The sequence below is a fragment of the Patagioenas fasciata genome, chromosome 7 (genome assembly GCF_037038585.1).
Source record: "Patagioenas fasciata isolate bPatFas1 chromosome 7, bPatFas1.hap1, whole genome shotgun sequence".
In the NCBI taxonomy this organism is placed as follows: domain Eukaryota; kingdom Metazoa; phylum Chordata; class Aves; order Columbiformes; family Columbidae; genus Patagioenas; species Patagioenas fasciata.
The window spans coordinates 39716583-39728999 of record NC_092526.1 but is presented as its reverse complement, the minus strand read 5'-3'; the positions used below and the strand labels follow the sequence as shown (position 1 = coordinate 39728999).

The window sequence follows — 12417 nt, the reverse complement described above, 5'->3', positions numbered from 1 at the left end:
GGAGGTCCGTCCGCAAGCGCTGCCCGCCGCGGGTGCTCCCGTGCCGGCCTCGACGGCATGTGACGCGGCGGGCTAGGCGGCAGGGCGGAGCGGCGGGGCCGGCGCAGGAGAAGCCCGGCCGGCCCCCGTGGCAGGTGCTGCTGGCCCTGCCCGGCCGCAGCGCTCTGCCCCGCACTGCTCCGCTCCGCAGCGCCGGGGCCGCGGGCGGACGGGAGCCGCGACCGCCTCGGGCTGCACCGGTGCCGATGCCCGCGCGATGGCGCTGTGGGAAGGGGAAGGCGTCGGGACGGGTCGGGCTGGCGGTCCGGTCCCGGCCTCGGGGAGCGGCCAAGGGCTCGAGTCCCGCCGGGAAAGGAGCGCGGAGACGGGAGCTCTCGCCTGCGGGAACCGCCTTCCCGAGCCCGCCTGCCCGGCGCTGCTGCTGCGGCCGCCCCCGCGGGGCCTCGGCCCTGTCCCGCCGTGGCTGCGGGGCCACCCCGCTGCCATCCCGTCGCGGCGGCTGCTTCGAGGTGGTGCCCGCGGGCGGCGAACCGGCGGCCCCCGGCACCCTCGGCCCGGGCCGCCCCGCTCCGCCGCACGGCGGGGGACCAAGCGGGTGGGCGGGTGTCCCGGGGGCGCCGCGGCCTGTGGAAGGCACCGGGTGGAACAGGAGAAAGGCGGCGAGGAGAGCGCAGGGGAGCCCGGGGTGGGGGAGCGAGGGCGGCCCGGCGGATCCGGTGGCAGCAACGGCGGAAGCCTGGCTGTGGAGGCTGCGCAGGCACGAAGCGGCCATCGCTTCCACGCGTTTTGGCTTTAAAAGAGGTGGTTAATTAAAACCAAACCTTGCCAAGGAGGTGTTGTTTTTTGTTCGTTTGTTTTGCTCAAAATTTTTTTGGCAATCGACCACTTGTGGCATCCATAAAGCTCAGGAACGGGGAGCGCTGGGGACTCAACGGAGGGCGAGAGCAGAACGTTCTCGTACTGCAGTTCGTGTTAGAAAAAGAGGTTATTATTAATAATAATAAACAAATGCAGTTATTTTTATACCGAGACTGAGGACGGATGGGGGAAAGCGATGGGAAATAATCGCCCTTTTTCAGTGGAAATAAGGACAACATATGAAAATCATGCACTGGGGAGAAAAAAAAAACAAGGCATTTGTAATTCGAAACAGAAAGAAACCGCTTTTATTGGGAAAAATACGTAAAAGAAAAATAAGCATCGTATATCATAAAATCTGTCTAAATTAAATGATGTTTACAAAACAGAAGTTACTGACCAGCAACATTTATACGCACTCAGTTGGGTTTCCCCTCAGTTTTACTAACAAAAGCCTTTGCTTTCGTGTCGAAATTTTCGAAGGATCGCCGCTCTCCATTTCAAAATTAAGAGTATTTTCTGTAAACGTTTGGTTTATAAATACAGTAATAAACTCGCATTGGGCGATCCTGATATTACAGTGAACGCGCAAATAAGAAACCAGCTGTCGGGGGGGGGGGGAAACGGAGGCGAGAGAAAGGTGCTGGGGATTCATTGCAAATAAAGCAATCGCTACATATATATTTAAATGTATTTAATTGTATGCATTATTCAAATGCCCTTCTGACTAGTTTAATAATTTAGAATCGATAGTTTTCCTAAAAACTTTATAAAATATTTACACTTAATAAAATATTAATCGATTAACAAGCCAGTCGTACTCTTATAGGAGCTTTACTAAAGTCCTGTAATTGCGCTGTCGCCACACGTCTCCGCTGTTAAGGAAAGGATCACTGACAAAATGTAAATGAAGATCTTCAGACGGTGGTGTTTATAAAATAGCTCATTAATGGGCTTGGATTGAATCTCTCCATCCATCCACATCATCAGATATAATAATAGTAACGAATCAGACAGGGAAGATCCTGGCTAAACCATTGGCATTTTTTTTTTCCAGAAGTACCGAAGTCCTAAATCACCAATTCTTCTAACTTTCTGGCCATTGATCCGCGGGAATTCGTGGTTCAACATCAAAGGTAAGAGCAAAACATTATTCAATTATTCGATAGCCGGTGGAAAATGTTAACTTCCGTATAAGAGCCGCCGCTCAGCTTTAGCCGATTTAGGGGAAAAAATAAAAGGGGGAGAAAAGTTATATTGGGTTATTTAAAAGAAAAAAACAAACGAGACTTGTCTAAAGTTTGCGGCTCCTCTGGGAAAGGACAGGCACAGACCGGCTGGCGCAGCCGCTGCGCTCCCGGCTCCTCCTGCAGCTCCCGCGGTCCCCGCAGCTTTCCTGGGCCCCCCAAACTTCAGCCGGCGGTGGGACCCGGCTCCCAGCCACCGCTCACGGCTCGTTGTCCCGGGGCCGGGCTTTCGGCAGACACACGAGTCGCCCGGCCGAGGCGTGGGAAGCCGCACCCGGCACTGCTTTTCGGGGCCGGCTCGGATGTGGAGTGAAGCGATTATTTCTCTTACCCTGCCCGGGGATCCGCTGCTTCGCCCGGCACCGCTTCCAGGGGCGGCCCCGCGGGGAACCTGCCCTTCCCGGGGCAGCACCGGAGTTCGCCGCATCGGGACGGCTCCGTGCGGGCTTAGGGCTGTCGCTGCTGCCCACCCCCCTCCCGGGACAGGAACCTGCGGCTCGACTGCCCGGTGATGCTCCCGCCGGGGCGGGGGGCCCCGCGCTTCCCTTCACCCCCCCATATCCCCCCCCTTTTTTTTTTGACCCTCCGGCGCCACCGTAAAAGGCAAATCTCTTAAGGGGGCACGGCGGGGAAGGCGGCACCCTCCAGGGAGTCAGCGGCGGACGGGCGGCGGGGGAGGAGGGTGGGCGGCGGGCACCTCCCCCGCCGCCCGTCCGTCTCCCGCCCCACGCACCGGAGGCGATTTTCCGGGTCCACCTTAACGCGGGGCTCGTTCCGCCGCCGGCGGCTCATTCCCCGGCGCCCCCCGGGCCGGGCAGGGGGCGCTGCGAGCCCTCGGGCACGGCCCCGCCGGGGGAAGCGGCAGCTCCGCCGCTGGCCCCGGGGAGCGGCGCGGCTGCACCTTGCACCGCGGGGAGCGGGGATGCCAGCCCGGCCACCGCCGGCCTCCCCGAGACCGGCCAGAAGCTCCATCCCGCCTTGCCGCGGCCCTTCGTTCCCCTCCCCGCTGCTTGCACTCAGCCAGCGCTGTCATGCTCTACCCGGAGCTCCGCTATTAAATAATTTAGCGGCGGCGGCAGCAGCGCTTCCCTCCCCGCTTCCCGGCCCTCGCCATCAATTATTCAGGGCCAGCCCGGTAACTGCCTGGAGCCGGGCGCGGAGAGGAGGGCGGCGGCGGGGCTGTACCTGGGGCCGGGCCGCTCGCCCACCCTCGGCGCCCCCGAAAAGTTCCTGCGGCCTCGCCGCGGCGGGGAGCGGCTGCGGGAGGGTCGCTGCCGTCGCTCGGTTCCCCGGGGGGCAGGCGGCGGCGAGGCCGCACCGGCTGCGTCGGAGCGACCCGGGCGCCTGGACTGGATGCCGGTGACAGCTTCGCTCCTCCCCGGTCGGTCCGGTCTCCCCAACTCCGGCTTCCCCTCTATTCTCCCCCTCCTTCTTCTCCCAGCTCCTCCTCCTCTCCTTTCCCCTCGGCCCTCCCCCAGCCCGAGTGCCCCCGTCTTTGCGCCCTTCTGCCCCGGGCCCCTCTTGTCACCGCCGGCTCGTCCTGCCGCGCTTCCCCTTCCCCACCCACCCAGCCCGCCCTCCTCCCTCCGTGCGGCACCGCGCTCGCTTTTCGTGTGCGAGATGTATTATTTATTTATTGGTATTTAATTTCCTGCCAGGTGGGTCTCTGCCTCCCACCCCTGCGCGCAGCGGGGCCGGCCGGGCCGGGGGGAGTGAGGGGGTGGCTGCTCCCCGCCCGATCCCGAGGTAGCACCGAGACTTGATTTTTGCGGGGGGGCGGGAAGGGGGAGGTGTGTCAGAGGCGAGGAGGGGTGGCGATGTTTGGGATGCACAGCCCTGGGACGGGAACGCCGCGCAGACAGACAGGCAGACACACACACACACACACAGAGGCGCGCACACACCAAACCCGAAACCAAGGACAACCCCAAAAAGGACTCACTCTGCCTCGATGACTCAACGCAACTAATAACCGTTTCTCCGCTCTCTGTGGCGAGTCCCTCCTGCCGCTGCTGTCGCTGGCAGAGGAGGGAGCGATTGAAAGTGACACACCGGGGGCCGCCGCCGCTTCCCCGCGCCGCCAGGCACCCGCCGCGGAGCCCGGGAGAGCGGCGCTCCCTCCTCTTCTCCTCCCCCCGGCTCCTCGGTATTGATTTTCTCCGCGGAAGGTGTGAGAAGTCGGCTCCCTCTCCCCTCCGCGCCGCAGCCGGCGGCCCCGCGGCTCCCGCCCCCTCGCTCCGACCTCCCCGCTCCGCTCGCCACCCGGGACCCTCCGGGAAGGGGCTCCGGCCCCTGCCGCCCCACGCATCGTGGGCAGCCGCCCCGGCACCCCCGGAGGAGAGCAAGGAGGAGGCTGGGGGTGGGGGGAAGGAGTAGAAGGGAAGAAAGCGGCGTGAGAGGAGGAAACAAGAAAACTTTCCACCCTGGATTCTCTACTTCTGATCCATGGACAGAGCCCAACTCAGCCAACTTACAGACAGGCTATAAGCAGTAAGTACGGCGGCAGCTGCCGGGAGCCGCTCGCTAGAGGCTTCCTCGCCAGCAGCCGGCTCCTTCGGCGGCTGCACAGCTGGCCGGCGCGGGGGGGCCGTGCCGGCGGGGCTGCCCGGACCGGCCGCCTCTACCCCGCGGCCCCCGGGGGCGGGCCGGGGCTGAGGCCGGGGCCGGGGCGCAGCACCTGGCCGGGGCGGGCGGGCTGCCCGCCGTCCTGCGCGCCGCAGGTTGGGGCCCCGCACGCCGGGCGGGTAAGGCGGCTGGGCCGGGGCCGTCGGGGCCGAACCGCTGGTTTTCGGCGGGGCGGCACCGCGCCCGGCTTCGTCGGGCTGAGCCGCCCGAGGGACGCGCTGCGGGGTCCGGGCGGGGCGCGGTGAAGCGGGCCGACAACAGCTCAAGCGCCCCTTGTTTCTCTCGCCCTAGGTCCCTGCTCCTTCTACTGCGACCTGCCAGCGGGAGCCGTGTCTCCGAGCATGGAGAGGAGGAGTGAGAGCCCCTGCCTGCGGGACAGCCCCGACAGAGGCAGCGGCAGCCCCGATGTCAAAGGGCCCCCCCCCGGGAAGGTGGCCAGGCTGGAGCAGAACGGCAGCCCCATGGGCACCCGTGGGAGGCCCAACGGCGCCGTCACCAAGCCCGTGGGAGGTAACCGTGCGGCCGCGCTCACGGCGGCACCGCCGGCCCGGCCCGGCCCGGCCCGGCTCGGCGCGGCGGGGGGGGCGGCGGGCCCGGGGTCGGCACGGAGCGCGGAGCTGCCGGCAGGTTGGTGCGGCTGCCGCCTGCTCTCCGGGAGAGCTGGAGCTGCTCGGTCCCGCAGCGCTGCGGGAGCACTTGCCCCGGCTCCGCGGCGTGCGGACCCCGCTCGGTGGAAGGCTGCCACCCTTAGGCCCAGGCGCTAGCGAGGCGGCTCACAAAAGCCAGGCCTAAAGCAGCTGGGGGGGAGCCGGGCCCAGCTCTCGGCGCTGGGTCGTGGCCGCGGACAGGTTGGGGACGGCAGCCGGGCTGCGGTGACACGGATTGTGTGTCACCCATCCTCACCGCTCCCGAGGGGGCTCCTCGGGGTGGCAGAAACGGCAGCGGTTCTGTCTGCGCTTTAGGGCCTTTCGTTTTCTATCTGTAAATAGCATTTTATAGCGGGTGTTGTGAAAGAGGACAGGACGAAACGCGTGCGAGGTTCCGCTCTTCCAGCACAGTTACCGGGCGTTAGTTCTGCAGCATTCCTGCAGTTCTCTAGAATACTGCAACTTTCATACTTATTTTGCTGTCTAGTTGCTGGTCAGTTTTCTGTGTGGAGCATCCAAGTGACATGGGTAGTTGCTTTTTATTTTCCCCTTCCAAGCAGTTAAACTTTCCACTCACTTCTCTAAATGCCGTGTTTATTTTTTTCGCCTTAACTCTGCTGTCGTGTTTGATGCGGAAAATGCGTTTAAAAATCTTGAAATCAGTCTGATGTCGAGAGCAAAATAATCCAGGGCAGGCCACAATTAACTTTAGCGTTTAAAGAAAAGAATCTCTGTGTTTTAAAATGTGCAGAGTGGTAACACACAAATGTAGTTGTTTACACACAGAGAGTTTGTGTAAATGACATTTCAAGAGATACTTCGGTATGGTCGTCACATGACTCTCTATTACGCCGGGTTTATTTAACGATTTTACCATTAGATGCTTGTTTTAGACCTCTGGGGCTCAATAGGATTCCTAGTTGCTGAAGTTTGCTAAGGGGCTGCAGGTTTTATTTTGTTTTAAACACGTAGGATTCATTTATATCCCTAATGAAGGGTAAGAGATCTCACCAGTTCTTTATGATTCTTGAATGACTATATGTCTGTTTTTTAAACCTCTTCGCGTTCTTCTAATGTACGTGGAAGGAAGAAACAGCTTTGCAGTGAAAGACTTGTACTATTCCACTGACAAATTAGTGGAGAAATAATTTGTTGAATAATCGTAAACTAGTTAATCATATAAAAAGTAATATGTGTAGTTTGGGATGCCTTTCTCGAGACTGAGGCATTATAACTGCGTGATTTTAAAGAGAATGTTAGAACTGGAGCTGAAATCTTTTTCCTTGGGGCATTTATAGAAATATACTTTAAAGGAATGTTTTTAAATGTGTTGCAATATATATGTTGCTTTTTAATTGCAGCTGTGTTAGCCAAGAGAAATTCCCCGGCTCTTAGAGTTAAATCGGTGGCTCAGCTTGGATCTGGCCTGTGAAGTTATAGGAGATTCCTTCCATTTACAACCAAGACTTGCATTTTTGAAAGCAAACTTTTAAGAGCTTGCGTTTTCATTTATTACTCTTGAGCTCATTTATAAAGTTGGTGTAGACCGGAGTGTAAAAATGGGGGAAATAGGAAATGCAGGAGTAATTTATTTTCCTTTCCTTAGCCGGTGTTCTTCAGTCTCAGCCTCTTAGTCTTTGCATAATAAACTTTATTCGTTACTCCTTATTGATACTGAAAGCAAGAAGAAAATTATTGTCTGAATACTTACCTAGCTTCTCTAATACTCAATACTAAATTAGTTAAGGCAGATTTTTTTAATAAGATAATGGTGCTGTTTAAAATTGATTTCTTTCTCTTTTTTGTTTGTTCCTCCTGGAAGTGCTCTAAGATAAATCAACCTGGTTAATTCCCAGATATCTTTTCCCTGCGCTCTCTCCCGGTTTGTGAGCGGGTGATGCTTTTGGGACGTGGATCTGTTCTGTCGGTCTGTCCCTCCACAGCGAGCGCCGCTGTGTTCCTGAGCTGTGAAATGAGCTGCAGACGTTTGCAGAAAGTCTCATTTCTAATGTACCGGCAAATCAAGTGTAAAACGCCTCTTCAGACAAGTATTAATAAAGGCTCTTTTAGTCTTGGTCCTAGCGTTTGATCGAAAGGAAACTATGGGAAGTCATAGTGAAATGACAGCTGTCGCTCTTTCGGTTTGTTCTTATTTCTTCGGGCTTTAGAAACCACTAATATTAATTGAGTGTGAACGTCATTTTGGGGGAAAAAAATACGGGAAACTGGAGACCATTTTAGTTTTTATTTTATTCTATAAAGTGTATCCGAAGGTTTTGAAAGCAAAACCAGATGCTAGCAATTCTTCTTTTTTTAATCTCATTTTGGGCCCTCGATATGTAAATGCTGCAATTCCTCCCTCTGCTTGTCAAGTGGCTTTTTGGTGCAATAATATCTGTTTCTGAACTTAATCCCCGAGAACAGAGCAATAAGCTCTGCCTGACTGGTGCTGGGATGAGACTGATGACCTTTGGCAACAAGTTTTATAATCGTGGTGTTTGCTGCAATTATTTTCCAGTGACTTCCCTGAGAAATAGAGAAATGTCACAGTGCTGTGGGTGGTTTTAGCTTTCTCTCTAGATTTATGAGTGAAAAAGTGTTTTAAAATAAGCTTTTGTAGTGCAGGCAGAAAATCAATTGTTCTCATGAGAAATTTTGCCTTATGACTCTCCTTTATTTTTTTTAATTCCTAACCTGCATGTCCTTAATTCAAAGAGCCATTACGGCAGCTCTAATAAACCAGTGAAGGTCACTAGGAAGATAAACGGGGTCTAAAAGGTTGTGTTTAAGAGGGGATTTAGGCGTTTCGGTGCTGTTTGCGATGTTGTTAGCGTCAGTCCCATGTGTTAGAGTCCAATTCTGCTCTCCTGACCTGGTGCTTTCTGAAGCATTTACCTAGCCCGCTGCGTTCAAACCCACACGGATTGAAGCCCAAGCGCTCAGGTGTTCGAGAGGGGCAGGTTTTGTAAGGGTTCCCGGGGAAAAAAGAGGCTGATGTTGCTTTAAAGAACATACGAAGCCTGGGAGAGGGTTTTCGAGCAAGCAAGAGCCCTGCGGTGTTGACAGCTTTATATCCCTGTTGGGTAACATTCACTTACTAGAATTGGCGTCTCTTCTCACTCAGTAATTCACTCCATAAGGATTTAAAAAAAAAAAAAAAGAAGGATGATTAATGACTAGGAAACTTATATTTACAAAATTGTTGATTGCAATTCATGAACCTGTTTGCATATATATGTATATATGCATGTGTGTGCGTTGATTTTGAAGAGCGTAGAAAAGAAGCGTCGAAAGGCTCTGAATGCAACGTAAAACGCCAGCGTGCAGAATGAGCTGGTCTGGAGTTCGGATTTGCTAAATAGGAACGTCGAACCAAACTATAGCCAAGGGAACACGTTCAAATTGGGAGCAGGAAAGGATTGCAAAGAAAATGTGCCGGTTAGATTAGCTTGACACGGTTTGGTGGTAAGACGTTCTTACCCAGTTCACTAAAATACGTGGTTTAACGTACAGAATATTAATGGAGGAGAAAACTTTCGGACGATTCAAAGTAAGTGGTGCAATGGGGATGTGAATGAGGATGTACCAGGAGTGTGGGTGCTGATTGCAGTGACCCCAGAACGTTCCGATGGGTCGTGGTCTCTGCGCAGGTGGAGTTTGAAATCTGTTTTACTGGGTGAGAGAAATGCTTAAAGAGCCGGATGGCAAACCCCATTCTAAATACTTCTGCAAACGATGTCATGGGCTTTTTGCTGCCTTTCCTACCTTTTACAAGGATTCAGAGTGCTTTACTGGAGAGAAAAATCCACGTCTGTGCCGGCAAAAGGGCGCAGCTTGATCAGATTTGTTCAGTTCTGAATGCTTGGTTAATGTTAAGCTCTAAATGCATCCTGAGCAGGGTAAGGAAACATGTTTGCCTTGTCCTTAAGTACAGTGAAAGGTTAAGTTTGGATAGTCCTGCCGGGATCCTACATGAAGAATATCCCCCTGCTGCCTGCAAGAGCTTCAGAGCCATTGACAAGAATTAAATGCCTCGGGATACAGGAGCACGAAAGCTGCAAACCCTCGTTAATTCAGGAACCAGCAGCGTATAAATGTATTTTCTGTCTTATCTGTTGCAGAACAGTTAGAAAACGTTGCCTTGCGCTTGGATGTGATTCAGTAGGGATTACGGGGCAATGTAAATTCTTGGATTTGACGCGTTTCTGGTACACGATGAGGGAGAGACCTCTAGTTCAACAGGAGCAGTAAGGAAAGCAAGGCAGTGATTTCTTTTTCATGACTGATGCTTAAAAACGAGTTTCTGGTCTTTTTTGCCGATTTCCACCCCTCACCCCCCTTTCCCAATCAGATGATGTCCCATAAATAGGGTGAGCGGAGCCGTCGCTCCCGGAGGGTCAGGCAGTGTATCAGCTGTATTTTTGCTGATGTAGAAAAATAGTGTTTCTTGATGTGTTTTCAGTACTTGCTCTGTTATTAAAATAAAGACACAGTTGGTTAAAATCTGCGTGCGATTGAACATAGGCATTAAACAGAGTATAGGGTATCCACCCATTGGGTGACCTAGGCATAATTTGATGTTTAGAGTAATTCTGGAACTCTAAGTTGCATCTGCAGAAAGCCACGGACAATTTGGAACGCGAGGTTTAAGATTAGCTGGAGGAAGGCTCTGTTTGTTTTCCCCGCAATGGTTTTGAAGCGTTGGAGTCTCCTCCCTGCCCCGTACCCGGGGCCGCGTTCGTTAACTGCATCCTGTTATTTCATCAGGAACCAAAGGAAAGAAAAAGCAGCATCTTTGAAAAAGTCCGTGATAACTCTTCCCCCTTCCCCTTTTATAAATTAGGTCCTGACTTTTCTTAGTTTCGCTGGGACGGGACGATATATTTATTGTCAATTATTTATTGGGCGATTGTTTGGAAACTGTTAAGGCGATTCAGTCAGTGACTCCCCACAATTGTTTCCAAGCCTGAAGAAGATGGCAAAATCACATTAAAAACTGTAAAGATGCCAGCGAGAGAATGTATTTTCAAGAAATTAAATAGCAACTCGGAATTTAGATGAAGCATTTGGACATCGAAGGAAGAAAACCAGTATTGGAACTTTTGTTGTGAATAAACACTTAAAGGTGTGGTTTAAAGGTTCCTTTTCTCACCACTTAATTGTTGGGAGTCTTTATATTCTATTTAAGTTATTTTACTGTGCTGAATATTTTATTTAGATGAAAAAACCTGGCCTAATGTGATCGTAATGAAGTCGTCATTTCAACAGCTATGTCCTATTTAAAATTGCTAGTGTGTAGCACAGACTTGTAGCTGGTGTCAGTTGCTTTGAAATACCTGTAAAAGCATTGGAGTTTCATGCTCTTCGTGGCCGTGCTGCCTGAATATTTGGTTTTGAAGTTAGGTTTTATTCTTGCTGTTTTCCTCACAGCTGTTTGTGCAGAGCGGGGAGGGAAAGGGCCACAACGGTGGCGAAATGCTTGGACCAGTCAGGTTTTTGTCACTCCCATTGCCACAGGAGATGGTAATTCGATATGACATCTCCGAGGCTGTAAAACGCAGGCAGTTTTACTGCAGTCGTGTATTTATATTCAGCCAACAGCTGGGTGACCTGTTTAGGAGAATTCTTCTTTTTTTTGTGCGTGTGATTCAGCAGTCCCCAACCTGCTCTTAAATTTTATTTTTAAACTTTTCAAAATAACCGAAAAATCTGCAAAACTTAGGAAGATTTTTATTTCGCATCCCAAATTGCAAGGCATAGATAAGTTAGGCCTTTAATTACCATCCCTCGTCATTTAGTTAAATTAGTAACCACCACTGTGTTTTCGGATTAAAGACCAGTTTTTTCAAGGTATGAAGTATTCCTGAGTCCCTTTGAATGGACGCGACGGGGGTGTTGTTGGCGATAACCCCCGTCCTCTCACACCCCGCACAAGTGTGTTCTCCTCATGCAGCTCCACATGTTTTAGATCGAGGAACCGATGCCCTGGCCACCTTTGGAAAGGAAAATCCGCTGTGCTGTGTAATTTGGGGGGGATTGTAACACATGGTGCGCTCGCAGCCTTATCGTGTTGTCGCTGTTCTATATAGGTAGGAATTTCTACCACCCTATATAGGTAGGAATTGCCTTTTTCCCGGAGTTCTGTGCCTTGCGCACAGCACAGTGCGTGTGTGTGTGTGTGTGTGTGTGTGTGTGCACTTCATCCCCATCTTCACCTGCATTGATCCCAATATTAGCAAGGGAAAAATATTTCATATTCCTGATTTTAATTCCTTGATTGCAGAGAACTTTTAAAACCCCACAAACTAGTATTTTACGTTGTTTTTTCTCTTTAAATACCCGTACTAGGTCCACTGGCATCCCGTGAAGATTTACAAGTGTAGCAAGATGTCAGCATTTGTCTATTAGCAACTTAAAGCTGCTGATATTGTGAAACCCTTATAAGTGACGTCTGCAAGGTTGGTTGGTTTGTTTGAAGTGTAATTCTTACAGTGATTTTTATAGATGTGCACATCGGCGTTGCTAATATCTGAGGACTCAGGTAAAACCTCCTGCCAGGAGGTGTTTCTGCTTGGAATAATTGACAGGATTGATGAAGGGCTGAAGCGCGAGTCCGGCATTGCCAGTGTCATAAGCTGGTGCTGGGGCAGAGATCTGGTGGCCAAACTGAAGATATACTTCAAATTTCCTGGCAAGTGACAAACAATTACTGATGTTACACGCAGCAATGTTAGGACGAGGGTTGTCAGTATTTGTAGAAGCCGCATAAAGGGAGCAGAAAGAACTGGAAGATATGGGTGTAGCTTTAGATGAGGGGTTTGTTTTCTAAATAGAAAATTACCTGGCTAATGGTAAAAACTGCCAGTCATTTCGCTGTAACTGGCGTCCTTGTCTCTGACAGGCATGTGATATTAGTCTGAGCACAACCGTACCTTGTTAGTAACCATGCCAGCAGGGTCAAAAAACCCAGAAATAGATGAATCAAACCACCCCATCAGTGTGTACTTTATGCGAAGCTGCGGCACCTCACGACAACCGCG

At 52.3% G+C, this 12417-nt stretch overlaps 1 protein-coding gene and 1 long non-coding RNA gene across 5 annotated transcripts in view; one reads left to right on the top strand and one right to left on the bottom strand.

Annotated features, from left to right (window-relative positions):
• Window positions 1–12417, top strand: part of SATB2 (SATB homeobox 2) — a 176358-nt gene that overhangs the window by 64149 nt on the left and 99792 nt on the right. For 2 of the 3 annotated variants that reach the window (XR_011740134.1, XM_065840845.2), the window contains exons 5-6: window positions 1916–1994; window positions 5022–5240. Coding sequence is in view for 2 of the 3 variants with exons in the window: in XM_065840845.2 (XP_065696917.1) it covers window positions 1916–1994; window positions 5022–5240 (298 nt within the window). In the remaining variant the exon portion in view is untranslated. Of the gene's footprint in view, window positions 1–1915; window positions 1995–3887; window positions 4596–5021; window positions 5241–12417 lie in introns of those variants that run through there. The other variant, XM_065840846.2, reaches the window with a different exon arrangement.
• LOC139828468 (uncharacterized) lies at window positions 1137–3548 on the bottom strand. 2 transcript variants are annotated; one of them, XR_011740136.1, is made up of 2 exons: window positions 3291–3548; window positions 1137–2069 (listed from the first exon to the last, which is right to left on the bottom strand). It is a non-coding gene; the product is annotated as an uncharacterized lncRNA (long non-coding RNA). The 2 variants fall into 2 exon arrangements; XR_011740135.1 differs by lacking the exon at window positions 3291–3548 and adding an exon at window positions 2437–2712.